General features: G+C 50.2%; 2 protein-coding genes across 8 annotated transcripts; both read right to left on the bottom strand.

Annotated features, from left to right (window-relative positions):
* Nucleotides 1–78: 78 nt before the first annotated feature.
* On the bottom strand, nt 79–20,177 carry SLC5A11 (solute carrier family 5 member 11). 7 transcript variants are annotated; one of them, XM_056334651.1, is made up of 17 exons: nt 19,950–20,177; nt 16,706–16,882; nt 15,704–15,775; nt 14,900–15,004; nt 14,590–14,649; nt 13,981–14,085; nt 12,507–12,612; nt 11,559–11,639; nt 10,924–11,129; nt 9,975–10,110; nt 9,123–9,230; nt 8,574–8,724; nt 8,175–8,343; nt 7,179–7,394; nt 5,813–5,975; nt 4,520–4,701; nt 79–243 (listed from the first exon to the last, which is right to left on the bottom strand). In XM_056334651.1, the coding sequence occupies exons 2-17, from the start codon at nt 16,835–16,837 to the stop codon at nt 109–111; spliced, it is 2,127 nt and encodes a 708-aa protein (XP_056190626.1). In that variant the 5' UTR covers nt 16,838–16,882; nt 19,950–20,177; the 3' UTR covers nt 79–108. The 7 variants fall into 7 exon arrangements, 6 of the variants coding, with proteins under 6 accessions (XP_056190626.1, XP_056190627.1, XP_056190628.1 ...); XM_056334652.1 differs by lacking the exon at nt 19,950–20,177 and adding an exon at nt 18,065–18,217; XM_056334653.1 differs by lacking the exon at nt 11,559–11,639 and having other exon boundaries at nt 19,950–20,165.
* On the bottom strand, nt 263–4,265 carry LOC130147480 (testis-expressed protein 47-like). The gene is given in 5 exon segments (XM_056334658.1): nt 263–1,080; nt 1,082–1,127; nt 1,962–2,025; nt 2,408–2,472; nt 2,474–4,265. Coding segments are annotated over 5 exon segments (597 nt in total). The 5' UTR covers nt 2,701–4,265; the 3' UTR covers nt 263–885.
* Nucleotides 20,178–21,370: the final 1,193 nt, after the last annotated feature.

Raw genomic sequence — 21,370 nt, 5'->3', positions numbered from 1 at the left:
AACATTGCTCCCAGTGGGCACTGAAGGTTACAGAGTCACTCCCGGGGCTTTGTAGCTCGTGAGTCCGCCAGCTGCTCAGTTTGTTCTTTCAAAGGCTGCAGCGGAAGCCTACTGTGAATGAATGTGCATCTGTTCTTTAAGGCGTAGATTCAAGTTAAACACAAAGGAGTTCAGCTGCAAAGAGGAACGCTGGATACAACCTGTATCATGCAAAGAAATGAGAGGGAAGAGGCCACACTGTTTCTGTGAATGAGAAAGAGGGAAACTAGTCAATTGAGGTAACATTCATATAACTAGTTGAATTGATTTACTTAACATTTAAACTCCTTAATACTCCATAATACATTTTATTGATGTTCTTAAACTAGACCCTAGGCTTAACTACAAGAGAAAACTGCATTTCATTACGGCCTTGACAAGACTCATTGCACATACATCGTAGTTGCTGTCTTTTCCATGCCCTGGTTTGAAATCCCAGTGGCTGCCCAGTTTTTCCTGTTCAGACATCTCTTAACACCAGGGCTGGAGTTACTCCCTTATTTACCAAGCACAACTGTATCCCCTGTTCATAGGAATGCACCCCAAAATTGGGCAGGGGTGGGAGGCAATGTGGGGTATCAGCTTCTTGAGTGACTCTCGTGGCTTTAAGCTATGTTGTTGCAATTGATTAGTTAATCAAATGGCTGCACAAAATAACCCTACAGAGGTCTAAAAAGAAACTTGGAATACAATAATGAGGTTTTGTAATGCTTTTAGCACTGCTTTGAGAATCTGCTCGGGTGTATGTGCTTGCAAAGGCTGGCTGAAAGACAAGCACAGCTGCTTGCTTGTGTGGTTTAGGGGAATTTTTTTGGGGGTACACTAGGTAAATTTCTTACAGCCCAGTTACTTGAAGTTTACCTCAAAACTTTGAATACAGGCTGCCAGTTTGAGTGGGACGGTAGGGCACTCTGCAGCCACCTCTGCTGTAGACTGTGATTGCGCTGAGTTTTGTGGATGTGTCATGGGAGATGTCTCTATTGCTGCACACCACTCTGGGAGCAGTCTGGTGGGGTTATTATGTGCCGTGGCTAAAACTTTTAATTTCCTTGAGTAAAGCACTGTGTGGAAAGACAGTGAATTCCATCCTAAAGTACAGCAAGGAGCTCTTATCAGAGGGTCAGGTTTCATAAACTGAGTGCGTTATTTTTTGCATTCCCAGGGCTATGGTAGAGGATTGCATGCGTACAGCATGGTGCACCCCTCCCACCCCAGCCAGTGGAAACCTTTTGTAACTGTACTCTAAGGTACTGCATAAGTGTATCGAGTGGACTGGTCAGATGGAGGCTAAGAAATGAGCAGTAGGAATTTAATAAACAAATGCAAGAGTGTGATGGGGGCTTGCTTTGATAGGAATTCCATTCGCAGTGAAGAAAACTGCGGCTTTCCTGAACCTGGATTTCAGTGATTTAATAAGGGGCCCTAGAGAAACACTCAGGTTAGGCTAAAGGCAGTAGTTGGCTGAACTCTGTGGGACTGCTTTCGTAGTGCTGAGAGGGCAGACAGCAGGCTGGAAGGCAGTGACTAATACTCTGAAGATAATTTCTGGAACAGCAGTACCTACATCTGCAAACCTTTACAAAGCAGGGTACAGAAATCATACAGCCGATTCGTAAGGAGGGAGTTTTCCTATTTTCCAAAGCCTGTGGAGACTATTGACAGATGAAGTCTTGGTGTTTGGAAGATGGGTTCTGATGTGGAGGGCTGGGCAAGGGCCTGCTGGCAGCTGCTCAGCTGCTGACTGCGTCCAGAAAAGATGGGTCACGGTAACTGGAAAATGTCAGCTCCTCTGTGGTCAACAGGTATTCAGTGGGAGAGTAAAAGCTTGATGTAATCATAGCTAATGCTCAGTTTAACCCTAAGGAAGTATTCTAGCACCGCTGTTAAAGTTTTGTTCACCTGAGGTAGTATGAAACATTTGCCAATGACCATGGGTTTGAGGAGAAGCTAAGTCTTGGGTGTTGAAATGGATTGTGCTGCTGCAAGGCTGCAGAGCAAAGGGTTGAATTTTTACAGAATTACATATTACAAACTAATTTGTGAACATAAAAATAATTCATCAGCTGCCCTACATGGCTTCTCCTTTGAATCATGGGCACTGAAGACAACTCGTGTTGTTCCTATTATGTCTGACAGAGCACGTCATCCAATTCTGTCAGAATACTGTTCTGGGGCAGTTACCTGAAGCATTGGGTGGAGAAAATCCCAGAGGTAAGCTACTGAACCCACCACAGCTTTATTCAGGTCTTTAAACCTCTGTATGCAGTAAGAGATAGTTATACATTTATAGTTAGCTGGATCTTGGAAGCCAAATCTGTGCAAAGATGGGTCAAGGTTACTTGATCCCACTAGGAATTTATGTAACTTGTCTCTACTACATGAAAAATACAGCTGGAAGAGAGAAGTAGGAGACCTGGGACTTGTTCTCGAGTGATCTTCTAATGCGTTTTCACACAATCCACTGTGATAAACTTGTTTCAAAAGAAAAACCAGCAGTTTGTCAAAAGAGTTTATAGCGACAGCTCCAGCAAGTTACTGTTGTGTGGTCTGTTGTGTGTGCTCTCTGCTGCCACAGACAACAGATTTGCAGATCGAGCTTTTATTATTCAGAAGAAACACGAAAGCATTGCTGCTGTGGGAAGCTCTTCTTGACATATGCATCGGTGCGGTTCACGTTACCTCCTAAAACTGCACCAAAACTTGCAATATTGCAGTAGCTGAAGTCTAATGTTCCCATTAGCATTTGTTTACTCTAAAGATGCGGTTACATCGTTACATCGCTGATGCTGTAGATAGATCACCTGAAGGGCCCAGATGCAGAGCACTTCGGAAGTCTGGCATATGAAGTGGAATCCTTTCCTCTGCTCGACATTGGCACTAGGCAGGTGTTTAAAAAAAAATTGTCTTAACGTATCTCGTCAAAACATTTGGTATACAGTAATTGCCTGGGAGTCATACATAAAGTTAGTTGCAAAAACAATGTAAGACTTTATAAATAAAGTCTCTCTTTCCCACAGGGTTTCTAACAGTTGTGTTTCCTTTGCTTAGGAAGGATTCCCAAATGACAATTCTTCTTATATGGTGTAACAAAACAGTATTTTCTTATTTTATGGGCTGCTACAAGGCTTGTACGTATCACCGCTCTACACCACCCTTTACGTTATGCATGTGCAGCGCCATAAGCTTTTGTAGGTGCTACTTGCTACACCCATGCAATATTTAACATATTCTAAGAAATTTTGTGACAGGTGAGCACAAGGTATGAGCAGGGAAGGCGGCGTTCCCAGATCCCCAGCGGGCAGGTAAGTGGACACTGGGGTTCTTCACAGTCATACATGGAAGCAGCTGCAGCCCTGGCCTCGCCGGGGGGATTTGCCACTGATATGGCTTTGTAAAGGGGCTGCCGCCTCTGCCGCCCTCCCCTCACCCAGCAGGGCCACCGCCACTGCAGAGCGGGCACTGGCCCCGAGGAGAGGCTGCTCGCACCGCCTGGCCTTGCCAGGGAGCCCCGAGGCGCTGGGCCACCTCCGCCATGGCTGGTGGGGCCAGTGAGCAGCCGCGCTGGGGCAGCCCCCAGCCCAGCCCCCCACACGGAGCAGCTCTCGTTCTGTAACCAGTGTATCTGCAGCTACGGAAAGCTGGGGGGTGGCAGGCTGACCCCACCGCCAGCCCGCCCGGGCTGCCCTGGGAACAGCGCCTGAGGTGAAAGGCGGCCCGTGGTCCCAGCCGAAGGGGTGCTGGTGGGGTTGGGCTGGTTTAGTGCCTTGGCCTTGATGACAGGTTTGGGGGCGTTTTTTCCACGCTGGGTGCTGGTGGCAGTGGGTTGGCATTGGCTGGCGGGCTGGCCCCACCGTGGCAGCACTGAGAGGCTGGGGTGCGGGGGCCGCACTGGCCGCGCTCCCCCCTGCACTGAGGAGGGAGCTGAGCCGGCGAGGCTGAGCTGGCGAGGCATGGCGCGCCGCCCAACAGCATGGACGGCAGGCCCTGGCCCTCCGCCGGGCACGGGGGGTGTTCGCTCGGCCTCGAGGGTAGAGGAGCCGAAGCAAAGGGGAACCAAGGGGTTGTAGCTGGTTGTAGAGGCACAAATAGGAAGAGAATCCAGACTTCCTGAATTCCAGGCAGTGCTCCAACCCTGAAGAGCATAACTAAACATTTAAATTAACCAAACAAAGCTCTCCTGCCTAGCTACCTTCCTTGGCTCTTTACATTTATCATTTCGCTGACAGTTGGGGTCTGACGGTGCCGGTGCAGAGGACTCAGCCCCTGTCACGGCCAGGCCCCCCCTTAGACATAAGGAAAGGATTGGGGAGGAAGGTCTGTTGTCTTAAATAAAGAAATAACATTTAGAAAGCACTAAGAGTTACATTAACCCTCTGCTAATTATTATTATTTACACCAATTAAGAGTTAGTTGATGTCATCTGGAATCAAATAGCCAGCGGCTACGCGAAGTAGGCCCAGAGGAAGAGCCCAGCACATACACACAAGAGCAAGTTGATGTTCAGGACGTGTTTCACCAGCGGTTTCTCCTCCAGGGACGCCACGGGAGGCAGCTCAGGTTTAGTCGGTGCCGCATTCTCAGCGTTTTCCTGTTTGCGCTCCATCCCGCAGAGCCACAGAAGGGCGGTCAGCAGCCTTGAGTTCCCTTTGGTCTTAGCCGTACCTAAAAAGACAGTCAATAGTGAGGTACAAATCCCACCGAATCCCAGGAATGTATCAGTGTGGTCCTGTGCAAAGGGTTTTGATGCAAAAAAATGCACCAGTGTTCTTTAAACAAATACACTAGCTACGCTGAGGTGTAGGAAGCCCTTCAATTAGCACCTTTGGGGCTGCAGTACTGATTTCATTCTTCCCTGGAGCTCTGAGTTCTGCTGTTCCCAATGGTTTAGGGAACGGCAACAGTAGACCAAACCTAAAAGCTGAGCTGTAGCTACTCGTTACCCTTCAGCTTGCACGTGCATGCTCTAGTCCATTTAGGGTTATTCCATGCCACACACGTGTGAATTGAATTTTCCCAGCTCTGGTGTGGGTTCGGGCATACGTGACTAAATGCTGGGAAGACAGTGCTTGTGCCCAACAAACATGAGACTTCCCAGCAGCTGGGAGCTCTGCACCGTAACTCATTAGCTTACAGATCTTTTCAACAGCTGTTTATAGATCAAAGGAATACACAGCAAAGGCTGCAAAGTTACATAAACAGTGTCCCAAGCCTGGCAAAAACAAGTGATGATAATCATCGCTGGAAAACGCAGAATGAGTTGCTATGCATGTTTGTACCTAATACCGACAAGTACAAGTTTTAAAAAATGTAAATCCTCCTTCACTGATCTGTCAAGAACTCCGCCCAGGGCTCTGGGTTCTCCCTGCTGCTAGAGTCGATCAGAAAACATCACTGAAAAACAGAAATGGAATTTCATGAAAATAATTGTGGTTTTCCTCCACCCTCCCCTTTTTCAACCAGTTCTCCTTGCCGCAGGTGCAAGCAGCACCAGTGGCTAGTGCAGGATAATGGGCATGGCTCTCTGTATCCCGTCCAGCTCCTTCTTGATTTCAAGCATATGTAATGCCATCAAGAGATGGAAAAGACACCAAGCTTCTGCTTAAGGTAAAACTGCCAGGTAAAAACCTTTTAGCATGCCCTGAAGTTACAGAAATCCAGAGGAAGTAGTTTTAACGTTTCTTGTCTTCAAAGCCTTTACATAATGCCTAGTGTTGTTATTACTGTTGTTATGCCTAGGTGTAGGTACTACTGAATACGATGTTGGAGCACTTACATTTATTATCATTTGAACTATTTTCAGAAGCAATGCTTATATCAATCTGGAGAGCGGGATGCTCAGCTTCACACACTCCTTTTGCAGCATCAGGGGAAGTGCTGACTGCTAGGTCTTGCTTGACTGGTAGATCCCCACGTGTGAACCAGGTAAGCCGACTTATCTGATGGCATGAAGAGTGGTGTTAAAGAAAACTGCTTTCGTGGTTGTTCAAAGGACTACCTCAGCAGCAGAGCAGCCTGCAGAGAGAATACTTAGAAGGGCCGAAATCTGTTCTCCTGCTCTGTTAGAGCAGGTGAACAGCCAAGTGCTCAGCTGGTAACAACAGAAGCGATGGCTACCATCGGCGCGCTGAGTTAAGCTGTTTGTACAGCTACGCTCTCTGAAGCATGGCGTTCTTCATTCTCTTTTACTGAGGAGGAGGCATTTCTGCACAGGATCATCACTGGATGCAGGCTGAGAGCGGGTCAGTGAAGGGAGCAAAAGGAATGGAAATTGTGGCCAGGGAGGAATGATTCAGAGAACTGGAATTGTTGAGAGAAGACAGGTGGGAGACATGATAATTTTCTTCACATATGTAAAAGACTGATTAAAGAGGGTTGTTCTCAATATCAGCGATAGGGCGGACAGAAAGGGATGAGCACAACATGAAGCTGGAAAGATTCAGGCTGGAGATGAAAAATTGCTACTGGGAGGGCAGGTGAGCTCTCGAATTGACGGCACACCTCCCTGGGCATTCTCCTTCTCTGGGGATTTCTAAGAATAAGTTCACCAGGTCTTTCAGAAATGTGTCGGGTTAGTCCTGTCTTGAAGGAAGAGGATGCGTTGGCTGTGTGATTTCTGAAGGTCCCTCTGGCCCTCCTTTCTGCTATTAACATTTTTCTGTAGCCTCAGTATATCTATTGAAAATAGTCAAACTGGCACAAACCTGTTCCAGAGGAAGTGTGCTCTCTGCCCTTGATTTCTCTTTTCTGCGAGTAAAAATGGTTCCTCACTAAATTAGTAAGAGAGTTGATAAAGATGACCCAGAAGCTGGAATTTCTTGGAAAATAGAGGGAAAAAGCTAATTTGTCATGGATTAAACACACATGTTTGAACTTAATAACAGCTTTTTGTAGCATCTAATGTTGACCAGTTTCCAGGGTGGGACTTTGGATTTATGGGACCCAAATATTACATGGCAGCAGGGTGCTGGAGCAGAGGAGGGACTGCTGTTACAGGTTATTGCAAGTGTGATCATAAATAAAGAATGAATGGAAAATTCCATTTCCAGATTATGTATCCCCACATTATTTCCACGGATGTAGCGTGGGGCATCCTGGAAACCATTTACAAATAACAAAAGAAATCTGAAGGGGTGACGCACCATTTCTTCCGAGGGGGGTTCTGTGAGCATGCTGACGACCAGCACCGTGAACGTGGAGATCGCGGCCAGGACCATGGAGAAGTAGAGATAGTGCATGTACTTCACCACGCCTGGGCGGCGGTCCGTCTCGCCGCACTGGGGCTCTGGGTAGATGAAGTCCAGCACCAGCCGAATGACGCCCAGCAGCAGCCCGATCACCAAGCCCCAGAATGCGCCCTGGACAAGGAAGGGTATGGGAGCAAGAAGGGTATCCAGGATCCAGGGCTATACATTTACAGGCTACAAGCTGGCCAGGCTTTCTCCTTGCTGTTTTTTTGGCAGGCTCCTGTTCCTCCCTTTTCTGCTCTTCCTATCTAGTCTGCCAGTGCTGTTACAGTAGCCTGGCACCTCGCCTCTGTGGGAGCAAGAGGGTCATGAATTTTGGTATGGAGGGGAAGGATAACATCTTATGCCAGAATATTTTGAAGAGCGGCATTTGTATCCTAATGGTTGCCTTAACCCTGCAGGGCTGAGAGCTGCTCTCCACCTAACTGAAGCCCCATTTGGGGAGATTTTACCCTTTACCTAGCACCAGTCTCTGTGGAGAAACTGGAGGTTTAGGGCTCCTGACACTTTTGGTCTGGCTCCTTCACTGTCTGGGCTTGCTGTCCCTTCTGTAGCCCCCTGATGCAGGTAACACAAGTTCGTGTAATAAACAAGCTGATGGCCAACAAGCCCCTAACAGGCTTCAAGATTTGTGAAGGACACCCTGCAACGGAGCAATGCAGCCGTCACAGTCCTGCTGAAATGCCAGCAGTCTTTGGAAACCAGCAGGAATTGCTCCCTCCTGTATTGCTGATGGTTGCTCGTCTTGTGCAGAGGTCTCGGTGCATTTGTTCCCCCAAACACTACAAGAGGCGGCAGAACTGCAGCCTGGGCCCTGGCTTGAACTACAGGACTCTTGTCGGGGCAGTGAGGCTGCAGAGGCAACTGTGCTGAGCACAGCATGCTTGTTACCTTTTCATTTGCTCTTTTCCAGAAGCAACCCAGTATAAACACCATTGCCACAGGGGGCTGCAGGTAGGAGCTGATCGACTGGATGTAAATAAAGAGCTGTCCTCCCTGGCCAGCCTGTACCAGTGGGATCCAAAGGATGGAGACCACAGTGAGCAGCAGCACAAACACCCTGTGCAAGAAAAAGGTGCCATTACTGCTAGCTCAGGCCATGCTTTTCCAATTGCTCATCCTGCAAGACTTTGAGATCTCTCATAACCACAAGGCCTCTGCTGTAGTCCTCCACCAAACTGCACAATATGAAGATGCTACACCTGTACAAGGGCAGCAGGCTGAGGCATGCCAAGATGAGTCCCTAATGCTCAGGCTCTGATATAATATGCATGTCCTAGTCCTCCATACCTGCCAACGATCATGAGTTCCCACTCGGAGCAACGAGGACGGAAATGCTTCCAGAGGTCCATGGTGAAAATGGTGCTGGCACTGTTGAAGATGGAAGTCAGGGAGGACATGAGAGCTGCTATCATCACTGACATCATCAGGCCCCTGAGTCCTGGAAACAGAGGGAGAAGTACAGCCGCCCTGAGGAATCCCCAATAACCCCACTGTAGGATATCCTCAAATTCTTCTTTGAACTAGAAGAGGCTTTTAAAAATGTTTTTAGCCCCAGTTTTAAAATGGCAGTGACGGAGAGGTGTTGACAGTTGATTCTCATTGTTAAACATCTGCACTTTAGCTTTTATCCAAATTTGAAGTAGACATCTGGACACTGGATCATCACCCATCTCTCCTGTTGCATGCTGTCCCTTGCCACTGTCTCACCAAGCCAAACATAAACCCCACTGCAATTACAGCTGCAGGGTATTTTCCTCTCTGAACTTCTCTCATGGACACCTTTTGGCTGGTGTGTACCGTACCCATCAGTGCCAGCACTATTGCCAAGCTCCTTACCTACAGGCAGAAGTTCTATGACCAGCTTAGGGTAAGCAATATCAGAACAGCCAGAGGGATTGCCACAGATTTTTCGGCAAATTTCCGCATCTGCACAAGCCACCAGATCTAAAAAAAAAAGCAAGGGGGAGTGAGAGGCAGTACTCCGCAGCCACAATAAACCCACGTATCTAAACAAGTTAGCCTACTGAATGCGGTGAGCTGCTTTCTAAGCGAAATGCTGGAAAGCTTCCAGCAAATGACAGAGGACTCTCTCACAGCGAGAAAGGGCAGCGTTGGGCTTCCCCATTTTCTCTGTTTTTTTCTTCCATGCAAAAGACAGAATCAGTGCAGGTAGCTGACCTCCCTTGCATGTCTAATTCTTCTCTAGGAATGTTGCTTACTTGAGGACTACGGCTACCCAGCCCCTCTGGCACAGCTCCTCACGGACAAGCACATCCCCCGCAGCCAGCATGAGATTCATGAGATTCAGGGTGGCATATGAGGATTTCTCCGCATGTTTCAAACAAATTGCAGCAGGAGCGACACTGGGTGTAGGAGGGGCCCAAGGGCATGGTCAAAATGCAGAGTGGCTGCAGGCAGCAAGCTCAGAGCAGATCAGCACAACTGCAGCGAGAAAGGACGACAGGCAGTGGCTCCAGCACGCGGAGCAGTGCGCTGTGTGCGATATGTGGCTGGGGACTGCTGTAGGAGGATGTGCATCCTCCAGCGTATAACTGGAAGAAAATCTCTTCATACTTCAGGCATTTGATACACTGTGACCTGAACTTATTCAGTAAAGGCTGTTCCAGCTCCATAGGGTAGGCACAACCAGGAGTGACAGAGGGAACAGATCTCTCCTTCAGCACTTACCCGGGAAGAGAATTCGGCTGATCATGCCTGGCATTACCATCATAAAGAGGGGCAAAATTTTCAAGTAGGAGGTCATCAAGGAGCCTCCTTTGGCATGAGAGAGGTTTTTAGCAGCAAGGGACCTCTGAACGATGACCTAGAAATTAAGAAATAAGTTTGGTCCGCTGTCAGCAGAGGGGAGCTAGCTGTGCAGCTGTGATACCAATTGCATTCATCTGTATACTTTGTTCTCCTCTAAACTATTGAAATCTTAGGGTGAACACAGCTTGTCTGGGGCTTTACAATTCTTGTTTCAGATCCTGAATACCTTACAGAAATGTAGACCTGAAAGGCACTCCTTGTGACATCAAACCTGAGCCTTGCTTCTGCACTATACCGTGCTGCATAATCTGTTCCTTAACTAATCCTACTCAGGCTCAGGATTTTCTTTTCTTCTTTTGTTGGAGGCTTCCCTGGCCTGATGGCTAAGCCTGGCCAGGTCAGCAGCCCTCCTATCAAAGCAGGACAGAGTCTGAAAAGAGCAAAGTGCGTTAAATAAACGAGCACTACAGGAACACCGGGAGGTTGCTTAGGGCTTCATTCGTGCTGGTCCTGATGTTGTCACTAGTGGGAAGGGCAGGCAGAGCCCTGGGAAGCTGAAAGAGTGAATTCACAGGTAGTGCACAAGAAGGGAAAGGCTTGAGTTCAAACAAACAAACAAAAACCCCATTTATAGACTGGGATTAACTCTCAAACACATTCTTACCCCTTTTTACATTGAAATGGTTCCCAAAAATTTTGTTGTGCATATCAAGTTTTGCATCTTTAGGATTGAAACAATCAGATTTTACTAAATTCCCATCAGCCATTAAACCAGCCCAGGCTCTGTCGCAGACGCTAGGATGTAATCAGGTTCAAACAACCAATAGCATGTTATTGAAACCGACCAAAGGGATGAGCAGTAACCCACCTGATCTGTACACCAGTACCACAGGGATGGGATGGTCATTCCCACCAAAACTCCTGGCCAGGGAAGGTCAGAGTTAACAGGGTCTCGGAAAATGTGAAAAGCATCTTCTCTTGGCAAGCCACAGCTGCTGTTCTCCTTGCGGGTGCTGGGAATGGCATCAAAGTATTTTGTCTGCAAACCTTCAAGACCACCAACTTCAACAAAGCCTAAAACAGACCACAAGAAGCAGTTATCACACACATCTTCCCGAGCTGGTACCCTGATTTTCAGTCTCCCTAGTTTGCTACACATGATGCTTCACAAGTATTCTTTACAGATCAGCAGCTATTGACTAACATCGGGCTGGGCAATAGCATAACACTAAACCTGCTGGCTAGCAAAGGTGCTTGTTCACCCATAATACTGCTTCAGAATGTATTTCTCTAGAGATTTTTCAGGGAGCACTCAAGCATTTTTACCGCACAAAGAACTACTGTAAGATCATTTGTACAAGCGTATATTCCAACAGGAGAATATCTAGAAGGCAGTTGCCAGAACATCCATTAAGTAATCAGTTGTGGCAATCCAGCTTGTTTGTAGTGCTTGGTAAAGCTTCTATCGTAGTTTCAGCAATAAAACCCCAGGGAAACACTCACTGAAGACCATGAGAGTCACAGCCCCTATCAGCATGATGAGGGTTTGCAGAGCGTCTGTGTATATCACAGCTGCCAGGCCACCTAAGAGAGCAGAGAAGCAACAGACTGTGGGAAACTGCGTTTTTTTTTTTAAAGCATCTCACACTTTGCAGATGTTTTTGACAAGCAGTGTAAGCTGAACCCCGTGCCCGGCAGGCTGGCGGGTTCTGACCACGTCGGGGGGCGGGGGGGGAGGCACTTTGGCCAATTCCTGTGCATGTCACTTGGGCTAAAATGTCACATTTTGAATCATAATGAGTCATCATTTTGGTACTAAAAAGCCAAAGCCCAGTATAAGTACTTCTACGGGAAATACATGGAAAAACTCCAAAACAAAGCCCAAGCTGAATAAGGAGAAGAAATAAAAAAAAAAAAGAAGAGAGGGGGGGATCTTTATGAGCAACATCATTAGGGGTTAGCACTGGGAAAGAAGCAACCTTTATTTGTCTGGGATTTGCTGCTTACTCTGTGCATGGCTTTTTTCCATTTGGCCACTGGTAAGCCCTGAAAGGGCATCCAAGATTGACAATGCTTTCCGCATTACATGGCTCATTGTTATGTAAATCACTCATACCTCCAAAAAGCCCAGAGGAAAAATGCGTTGTGCAAATGCCCTGAGCATAGCTTCTCCTTAAAGCAGAACTGACCTGCATCCATATCTGGCAGGACCTTGTAAGGGGTATTCATTTACTCTTACCTGGCAATTTTCTCTCAATAGGTGGGCTGTCAGTTGTCCCTGTCCCCCATCCCCTGTCCTCCCCCCCGCAATTATCCACAGTCATATCAAAACCAGATTGTGTGGGAACTGCAGGACCCCTATCACACGCACGAGGATGGATGGTGCGTGGCACAAACGTGCTCAGCTCACTGTGCCCAATCCATGGTGTGATCTGCGACTCAGCCACATACCTGCAACGGTGTAAACGGCTGTGATGGCCAGCAAGCCTACCACAGCGATGTAGAGGTCCCAGTGTAAGGCTTGCTGAATGAAGAGGGCCCCAGCATACATATCGACCTAGAGAGAAAGGAGAGTTACCGCAGTTGCGATGATGGTATTACTGAGCCGCTCGAAGCTGATGGTGCCAGGGAGCACGACCACAGAGCTGGCCAGGCTGTCTCCTTTAGTGGGACCAGCCTGGTTTGCAACTGCTCGTGCCCCCCGGCTCCCCGCAGCGCCTTTCCCACACAGCACATCCCTCTGCAGCCCCAGCTCCTGCCTGCTGTGCGTTAGGACCAGGCTCAATTCAGTATTCACTTTATTCATAATTGGTCACGGGGGTGGCGGGGAGGGCGATGATGGAGCTGTCCTGAGAGAGGGCGAGCATGCACAGCCCTCTGTGAAAAAGGCATTTGGGTGGGGTGAGCTTATCGCTTCCCCCGAGCAGCAGGGAGCTGGCTGGGGAGAACCTTGCTGGCCAGGAGCGAGTACTGGTGCAAACCTCCCCAGGTGCTCCTGCCGCCAGCCCCAGCACCCCTTCGCCATAATGCAAATTCCTCCTGCTGACAAGGTGACAGACAACAGGGAAGAGTGTCCTCGGGGTGGGACCCAGCCCTGACCAGCCAGCTCCGCAGCTACGTGAAAATGCTGTTTTACGAGAGCTTTAGGATAGGCAAACTGCAGACCACAGAATGACAGACATAGAAAAGCATCCTGAACACGGGAATCACATTATCGGAGATTTCCATCAAGGGGTTAGTTTTTTCTAGAGGAGGACCTGAGCCTAGCTCCTGGGTGCCACCCGAGCCCCGTGACGAGCACCTGTTCCAGTGGGGCCGCAGGCACGCACGTGTCAGTGTGTCCCACTGTGGCCCTGCGCATACAGGAAAAACACCAGCAGGGACTTGTCTGATCTCACAGATCCACGCGCTGCTGCACGGTTAATAAACAGCTCGTGAGTTGTTGCGCAAGGGTTGATTCAGTTATTTATTCAAGGCACTACATCAAACAGGTGCAATAAATCACTAACTCTTTTCTCCTAAACACGTACCAACTCCTACGTTCTTATTCATCCTGCACATAACAGCGTTTGGTGTCTGCGCAGGCAATAAATATGCAAAGGGAAGAAACTGGGTAAGCTGCTAGATGTACAAAATCTAACAAATGCACTCACAACACAACTTTTCCACGAGCTATCGCTCAGGACATGGATACCTAGCTTTCCCTCCTACTGTAGCAAGCATTTAGATGCTTAATGGGAAAAAAAGTTGTTCTTTTTGCATCAGTTCCCAGAACTACCATGGTCTCTCTTCCTCAGGCACTCGATAATACACCCTCTTCTGCTAAGAGAGGGAAGGGCCAGCAGCTGCATTTCTCAGCCTCGCTGAGAAGCACATGTTTCCAAAGTGCACCGAACTCAGTCCATTTCCCTTTTTTTCTACTTACTGATATTTTGGTGAAGATATAGATGAACAAGTAGAGAATTGCCAGGAACATCTGAATTCTTTTGCCTCCAAAACGCTTCCGCAAGTACTCTGGCATGGTTGTAACCTACGTGAGAGACGCGCCGTCAGAGAAAGTGGTGTGCCGTCGCTCCCGTGAATCGCGGCCCATGGGACCGGGGTGGGCAGTTTGCACCAGCAGAAGACCCGCAGGGTCCTGCTAGTTGTGCTGTGCTGTTGTTTGGCTCAGCTGCCTACTGAGGCCAGCACAACAGCTTAGCAAGCACCGACTTTGCTGTAAAGTCTGGCACAAGGCTCCCTATAAACTGGGACATGAGAGTGTCCGCCCATCTTCTCAGGAGATGGGGCAGCTCTCCTCCATTGCCAGGGGTAGCAGAGCTGCCTTACCCCCACATCCCAGCCCTCAGCACCGTTCCCAAACAGCAGCTCTCCCCCTTCAGCCCAGGCTGCTGGGGCAGCTGAACACACCGTGGCTCACCTCCCACCTCCCGGGAGCAGCGCAAGCACAGCAGGAGGCAGTTAAGCCCATGAGCCGAACAGGTGATTTAGATACCAGCAAATAACTGACCAACGCAGCATCCCCTCTACTTACTCCTGCTGCTATGTAAATTGGAAGGAATAGCCAGGCCAGCACCAAAACACAAAACATGCCCTGCAAAGCAAATGGGAAGGAAGGTCAGAGATGCAGGTCCAGGCTGCCCTCAGGTGCATCAATGGGGACACGGGGTGGGGCAGCGCTCAGAGGCTCAAGCCCCCAGCAGCTGGGGGTGTCTTCTAGCTCACACAGCAGGACTCTGTGCCTCTGCAGCTGCCAGACCTGTACCCTTGTGTGGCGACTTCTTGGTGTTGGAGTTGCCCTGTACAGCACAGAGACAGCCACAGTGCCACCACGCCACACTCACATTCCACTCATAGGCTGTTGCGGCAATTCCCGAGGCAGCTCCTGACCCAGCCAGGCCGATGAAGTGGCCACTTCCAACGTTGCTGGCAAACAGGGATGCGCCCACCTGGAGAAAGACAGAAAATCAGACCTGGCCCTGGCACCAGGCACTGTTCTCAGCAGTGAGAACACAGTGATGCTCTTTCCCACTCATGACTACGGAGGATGTGAAATCCTTATCACTCTCTGCCACCTTCTTTTGCCTGTGTGTTCAGTGGCTCTGGCACCTCTCTCCAGCTTCTTTCATCATGCACTGCCTATAGCTCATTTGTGAGCATGTTTAGGACCATCCTGCTTCCAAAACAGTGTCCAATCTCTTGTGGGGAAGCAGGGCAGAAGGTGGAGGTAACGAGTAGAAACATCAGGTCATCAGGTTCTTATGTTAGCCATGCTGACCCACCAGCCCAGCCCAAATGAACACCCCACCAGCAGACTGGCTCGATATAAGGCTGCGGCTGCGATGGGGACCACCCAGGTAATTCTGGACATCTCTAGATCAAGGCACGCAGAGCTGGACAGGCTTTGCAAGCTGGTGGGCTGGCTCCCATGGGACACAGGGTTGTGGTGGAAGCCCTGCAGCAGCTCCACTTCCCCAGCCTCGAATGTGGGAAAAAGAGCCAGTATTGTAACTGGGTCTTTGCAAAACATGGAAGTAATCTTATTATTTTTTTTCCTGTTTGCAGAAATAAGTTCTGCTTGGACAGAAATGCTTTTCAGTCTCGCTGTAGCCTAGAGGCACAAGCATCATAATAATAAAGATACTTACAGGCCACCAAACCATCTGTCCTCCAGCTAGAAAGTAGCCTTTGACAGTGCTGCGCTGCGTCTTCCACATGGACTGGGAAAGCAGAAAAGCAGAACACCCATTTCAGCAATCATTTCAGCTGCTGCTCAGAGCATCGCCAAGCGATCTCCCCGGTGGGAGATTCTGTACTGTCATCAGATGAAAGCGAAGGGCTTCCTGAAGGACCTGCAGTTGCAGCTGGGAAATTCTGGGGGACAGGAGAGCAGCAGACGAGGGAGGGGACTGGCCAGTGCCACAAGCCACGCGCGAATTTCTCTATCATCATCTCTGCATCCTGATTAAATGTTTTCTATGGTAAGCAAACTAAATCCTTCCAGATCAGCGAGGAAGGCAAGCAATTTTGGACAAGAACTGTGGACATCCCTAGCTACTGGGTGCAGCCAGGAGAAATGCTCGCAGTGCATGTATTTACCCATTGACTCCTGTTCCTCAGAGATTTTGGAGAGTTTCATGCAATGCCATGGGAGTTACGCACCACATTTGAAGAGAGCAACTATTTATCTCTGCCTTATGACAGCCCGATTGTGCTTTTGCTATTACAGAAGCTATGCCAAAAGGATGTCCTTCTGTCTTAATTATATATAAACAGTATTTTTAATTTATGGAATCTGCTGTTGAGACCACTGCGGACAAGCACAGGTGATTTATAGGACAGCAATTCCTTCCTGGATGAACAAAACATTATTATTAGCAATACTTTGTACTTAAACGACCTCTTCCTTACTAGGGTTCTCAAAACCTTAGCAAACACTAGAGCTGAAGAGCTCTCCTCTGGAGCAGTGAGGACACTTCCCCAGGCTGAAGTGAGGAAAAGGACCTGTAAACTTTATCTTCCCACTTGTTCAGTTGAATCCAGTGAAGTGCAGCCCGATTCAAGCCAAAGTAAAATAATCTGAGGCCAAATCAGCCACATTTTTCAGTGTAACAGGGCACATACAAAAGCTTTTAATCACATCTGCTTACCCATAGCCCAACGACGAGGACAAAGATGAAGTACAGCACAAGAACAGCGATGTCTATGGCGTCCAGCGTCTTTTGGGGAAACACATCCCACGGGGGGGTGACAGAGGACGGCGTGCTGCTCGTGGTCTCCATGGTTCCTTATGCAGGCTGAGTGCTTCTTTGTCTTGATGCATATATCTGTCAAAAAATGGATTACATGGATGGGAGAGGATGTGGCAGCACCGTGCTGGTGTTGACTGTTTCCTGAATAATTCAGGGGTGGCTCTGGTTGCGGTGCTGCTCATGTGGAGCTGTGGAGAAGGCTCTTGTCTCTGGCATTTTCCTTCATCCATGACTCCCTTTCTGTGATGTGAAGATGCTGGCAGCAGGCAGGCCTGCCGTGGCTTGGTTGGATTTCTTATGCAGTGGGTAATTTTCTAACTGGTAGAGAAACGGGCACATTAGAGAGAAGGTGTGAAGAGCTGAAATAGCCGGAGGACAGGACCGGGACGCTGCACTGCCGGTGATGACAGCCTGCTGGTCCCAGTGCAGCAGCACTGCTGGACTGGCCTTGATGACAAGTTGCTGCCAGAAATGTGCCCGCGGCGAGCTGCGGGGTGTGAAGACATGTGAATGGCTCCAGCTGCTGTGGCACCTTCCTCCTTCGCCACGGCAAGAGCTGGAGCCGGGGCGCAGGGTGCTTGGGCCCCCTCCTGAGTGAGGCTGAGCTCACGGCGAGCAGGCACAGCCCTCTCCCTTACCGGGAGCAGAGGCTGGCAGCGTGTCGCCCAGCTCAGGGATGGGTGTACCCTCTGCCACGCCAGAGCATGCCAGGGCAGCAGGGATGGGCACAAGCACTGCCGGTAGCGATTGCAGCAGCGTGGGACCAGCACCAAGCAGCAGAAGAGCTGGTGCTGGAGCCGGGGCTCTCTCCTGCACTCCAGCCCCACAGAGGCATTTGATGTGCTTCCCACAGGAATAAAACCTCCTTTTCTTCTCCAGAAATGCCTGGTGAGGAGATGTGGCACCACTGTGGGACTCCTGAAAAGGCTCTCCGAAGCCCTCCAGAGCACCTCCAGAGTGGTGCCGGGCTTCTGCCCTTTGGCAGGAGGGGCAGGATAAAGTCCACATCAGGAGGCTGGTTGGGTATTTGTGTTAATGCAGTGCCTCCTCGTTTCCTCCTCTCGCCCAGGCTTGGCTCCGCTCTGGGATCGAGGCAGGAGGCGAGTGGCAGCCCTGCTGCGGCCAAGGCAGGGGCAAGGCTCACCTTGGGCAGCCCCCGGCTCGGCGGTGGCCGCAGTCCATCACCAGGGACCCCTGGGCCCAGCACCTCACTGCCACGCTCCAGCCACAGAGCAAGTTTGGGATTATTTCTCTTACCCTACACAGCTCAGGAGACGGCTCCCTGGCGAGGGGCAGAGCTGGAGTCCCCAGCCTTGGTGCCACCTCGCAGCCGGCTCAGCTCCAGCCCCAGCCCCGGCGTCGCTGGGACGGCTGGACCGGGTGTCTGTGGTCCTTGTCTTCCTCCTGCCTATGTGGCTGGCCAGGTCCCTTGGCCTCTCTTGTACTTGTAAGGCGACACTTATAAGTGCCCCCCCCTGCCAAAAAGCTGAAGAAGGTGGGGCGAAGGGTGGCCTGCACCAGCCCGGGGCTCCCGGCATGGATGGTCAGACAACAAGTAGTCGAACAAGTTCTTCCTCTGAACACCCAGCGTGCGGCAAAGCACAGACTAAACCAGCCGCCCCGTCCCTCGGTCGTGTTTCACAACCTGCCAGCTTTGCCCCTTCGCCCCTGCGTTGCACTGCGGCTGGAACCTGCCCGTAACTCACCACGGCCCGAAGGCTGGCCTGAAGTGCCGCCGGCTGCTCCGCACCGGTGGCATCGCCGGGCACCTGATGCCCAGGGCGTGAACAAAGCAGGGAGGGAATGGAGCCGCAAGTGCAGTGGTGGTGGAGATGCAGCAGTTTCTCCTGCCAGGTGGGATTCAGGAGGGCGAGCCCTGCTTTGTGTCCCCGCTACACCCGGTCCTGCAGCTCTGCCCGGAGTGGGGCTGCTGGGCTCGTGCATTTACAAAAAGGTCAGGCAATAAATAAGGAGTTTTCCACTGGCAGATACCAACCCATCACCCGCCTTCCACAGCTGGGGGGTGTATCCCGAGGCACCAGCAGCCTCCAGGACAAGAGCCAAAGATGGTACAGAGCCATGCCCTGGCTGAGTGGCAGCAGTGGCAGCACCAGGCTGGGAGCAGAGACTTGCAGCACCTTGGCAGAGCCTTTTCCGTGCTTTATCAAGCCCCGGATCCCACTGAATTCCTTGGGAGCCTCTGCTTTGTGAGGGTGCAGGCACTGGTGATCAGAAGATCAGTGCTATCTTACCTTTTTAAGAGGCAACATGTCTTGGCCGTTGCCAAGTTTGTACTGGCATGCTTAACCTCTAACTAGGAAAAGAAAAAGAAGGTTTGGTATGCCAGCCTTGGGAAGTTGCTAAACCCGCTCAAACACCTCCTGCTTTCTCTCTCGCAGCTCCGATATTGCTGTTTCTTTTCATCCCGAGACATTTCCCAGCTCGGGGCCCGCGGTGGGTGGTGAGCAGCGGCGGCACAGCCAGGGCTATAAGTTCCCTACGTTCGGTCTCGCTCAGGACGCAGCCACACGTGTGAGGGAACCGTGTGTCCCTCCCTCCAAAACGCACGCGGATCTGGGGCAGAGCTCCGCAGGCATTTCTCGTGCCCATCAGTAAAAAAGGAAACACGGGATACACTCCAGGGGAAATTCCCAGAGCTGAATACACGTGACCACAAGTTAAAGCTCCTCTTGCAACTCCCTGAGCAGGCGGGGAGGCTGGGCACTAGGAAAAATGCAGGAGATTCAGTTGCTCAGATTTCAGATCCTAACTCTGCCACAGCCCAGTGGAAATTTTGCCCCTTTTGTGCATTCAGCTCACAGCCCGGTCTCCCTCGGTTCCTGGCACGGGTGGCAGCACTTTCCTCGCCAGAGATTGTGAGGAAGGAACATCCATGGCATTGAAATGAAGCCGCTGAAGCCAGCCCTTTATCAATGGTGCTGGGAGAGATGCAGCCCACGTGGGTCTCGAGTAACCCATCGGACTACATCGCTCTAAATGCCTCCTCAACAGGTTTTTTAAAAGCATCCCCAGGTCCATCCACCTCCTAAAGACACCACCGCTTGCCGGGGCCGAAATGCAGCCCCAACCCATGCCCCAGCCAGAGCTCCCGGCTCGAGGTAGAAGCTGAAAGAGAACTTACTGCGCTCAGCCGGGTCTCATTCTGTCCCCTGCGCCGGGCACCACCGAGCCTCTGCCAACTGACAGGCAGCTTAAATATTGCCAGAGAATCGGGATTTGCCAGCGGAGCTGTTAACAGTGTCACAAGGAATGAGAAGGAATATTTATAGTCAAAGTTAAACTAATTGCCCGAAGTTACTCTTTCGGTCTCCCGTGGCTCTGGTGGGAAGTGTATTATTTTCACTATCAGCGCTCATGGGTCAAACTCCACGGAGTGCCACTCTCTTAAGCAATCTGCACAGCTAGAGAAGGGACGAGTAACAATAAAAATAATCCATGCTGATGTCCTCTCAAGCTGACAGCCTGCAACACAGGGGGGAGCTGACAGCTAGCCCTGGCTCTAGGTTTAAGCCTAAACCTTACAAAGCAGAATCCATCCGTGGGATGGGGTTCGTAACTCATTCCTGAGTCTGTAGGTTAATCCCAGGATCGAGTCCCCTCCTGAGACCAGGCTGGAGGTTTTGGCTTCAGCATCGTCTGTCTGAAGAACCTGATAAACACAACCAAATGACACACAGGGAGCGATGCTGAAGAGGGACCTTCCAGGGCAGCGAGGGGCTGCGACAGGAGGCAGCTCACACATCTCTGAAGTCGGGGAGCACGAAGCCCCAGGGCAGCACGACCGAGAAGCCCCATGTCTCCTGCTGGGCAGGGAATCCGCTGGCTGGGAGGGCAGAGTGAGCACGGGCACTGTCCTTACACAAGCCTAACCCGTGTCCCGATGGAGGATGGAGTTATCCACCTGGATTTCACTCTGTGTGATCCCCTAAGGGCACGTGCGTCGCTGGCTGCACGAGCAGCACCCCTGAGCCCAGATGCTGCTTTTGTCTCTCTCACTCACCTGTCATCCAAGGTCGCAGCTAGCTGCGCTGCTTTTACCAGAGGTTTTGTGAAACTTACCCCTCTCTGACAATCTCATCTGCTAGAATCAGAAATTCAGCTCTCACCCTCACTTTTGAAAATGTATTTGGGTCATTTTTGATTGACAATGGAGGCAAGCTAAGTACGTTAAATAAAAAAGGCACTCCAGAGTCTAAGAAACCAGAAAGCAAAGCAGGAAAACCCCAGTATCTCTATTTTATCTCTTTGTTTCACACACGGCTTACAATTCTGATTAACATAACTAAAGGTCTTTGAATCTTGCCATTGGAGATGCTTTAATTTGATCTGCTAGAATGTGGAAAACCCACTTTTCCCTAAACTGTGTTAGAACAAGGAGGATCCAAAAGGCCTTCAAATTCAGCATCCACGTGCCTTGTGCAAGCTCCCAGTCTGGGCCACTTCTCCCTGACTTCCAGCCCTTCCAGTCTGAAGCTGAGACCTCTGTTTGTCATCTTTCATGGCACCTGGAAAATAATTACAGATCGTGACACTTCATTGCCA

Source organism: Falco biarmicus, chromosome 4, assembly GCF_023638135.1.
Source record: "Falco biarmicus isolate bFalBia1 chromosome 4, bFalBia1.pri, whole genome shotgun sequence".
NCBI classification, from domain to species: Eukaryota; Metazoa; Chordata; class Aves; order Falconiformes; family Falconidae; genus Falco; species Falco biarmicus.
This window is presented reverse-complemented; position numbering and strand designations above follow the sequence as displayed.

What these genes read in the sequence shown, in the direction of transcription:
- SLC5A11 (XM_056334651.1), bottom strand. Translation starts at nt 16,837, where the DNA reads ATGGAGACCACGAGCAGCACGCCGTCCTCTGTCACCCCCCCGTGGGAT. An exon ending in CATAGAACTTCTGCCTGTAG is followed by an intron (nt 8,725 to 9,122) that starts GTAAGGAGCTTG and finishes CTCTGTTTCCAG; the next exon opens with GACTCAGGGGCCTGATGATG. An exon ending in GAACTCATGATCGTTGGCAG is followed by an intron (nt 8,344 to 8,573) that starts GTATGGAGGACT and finishes TTTCTTGCACAG; the next exon opens with GGTGTTTGTGCTGCTGCTCA.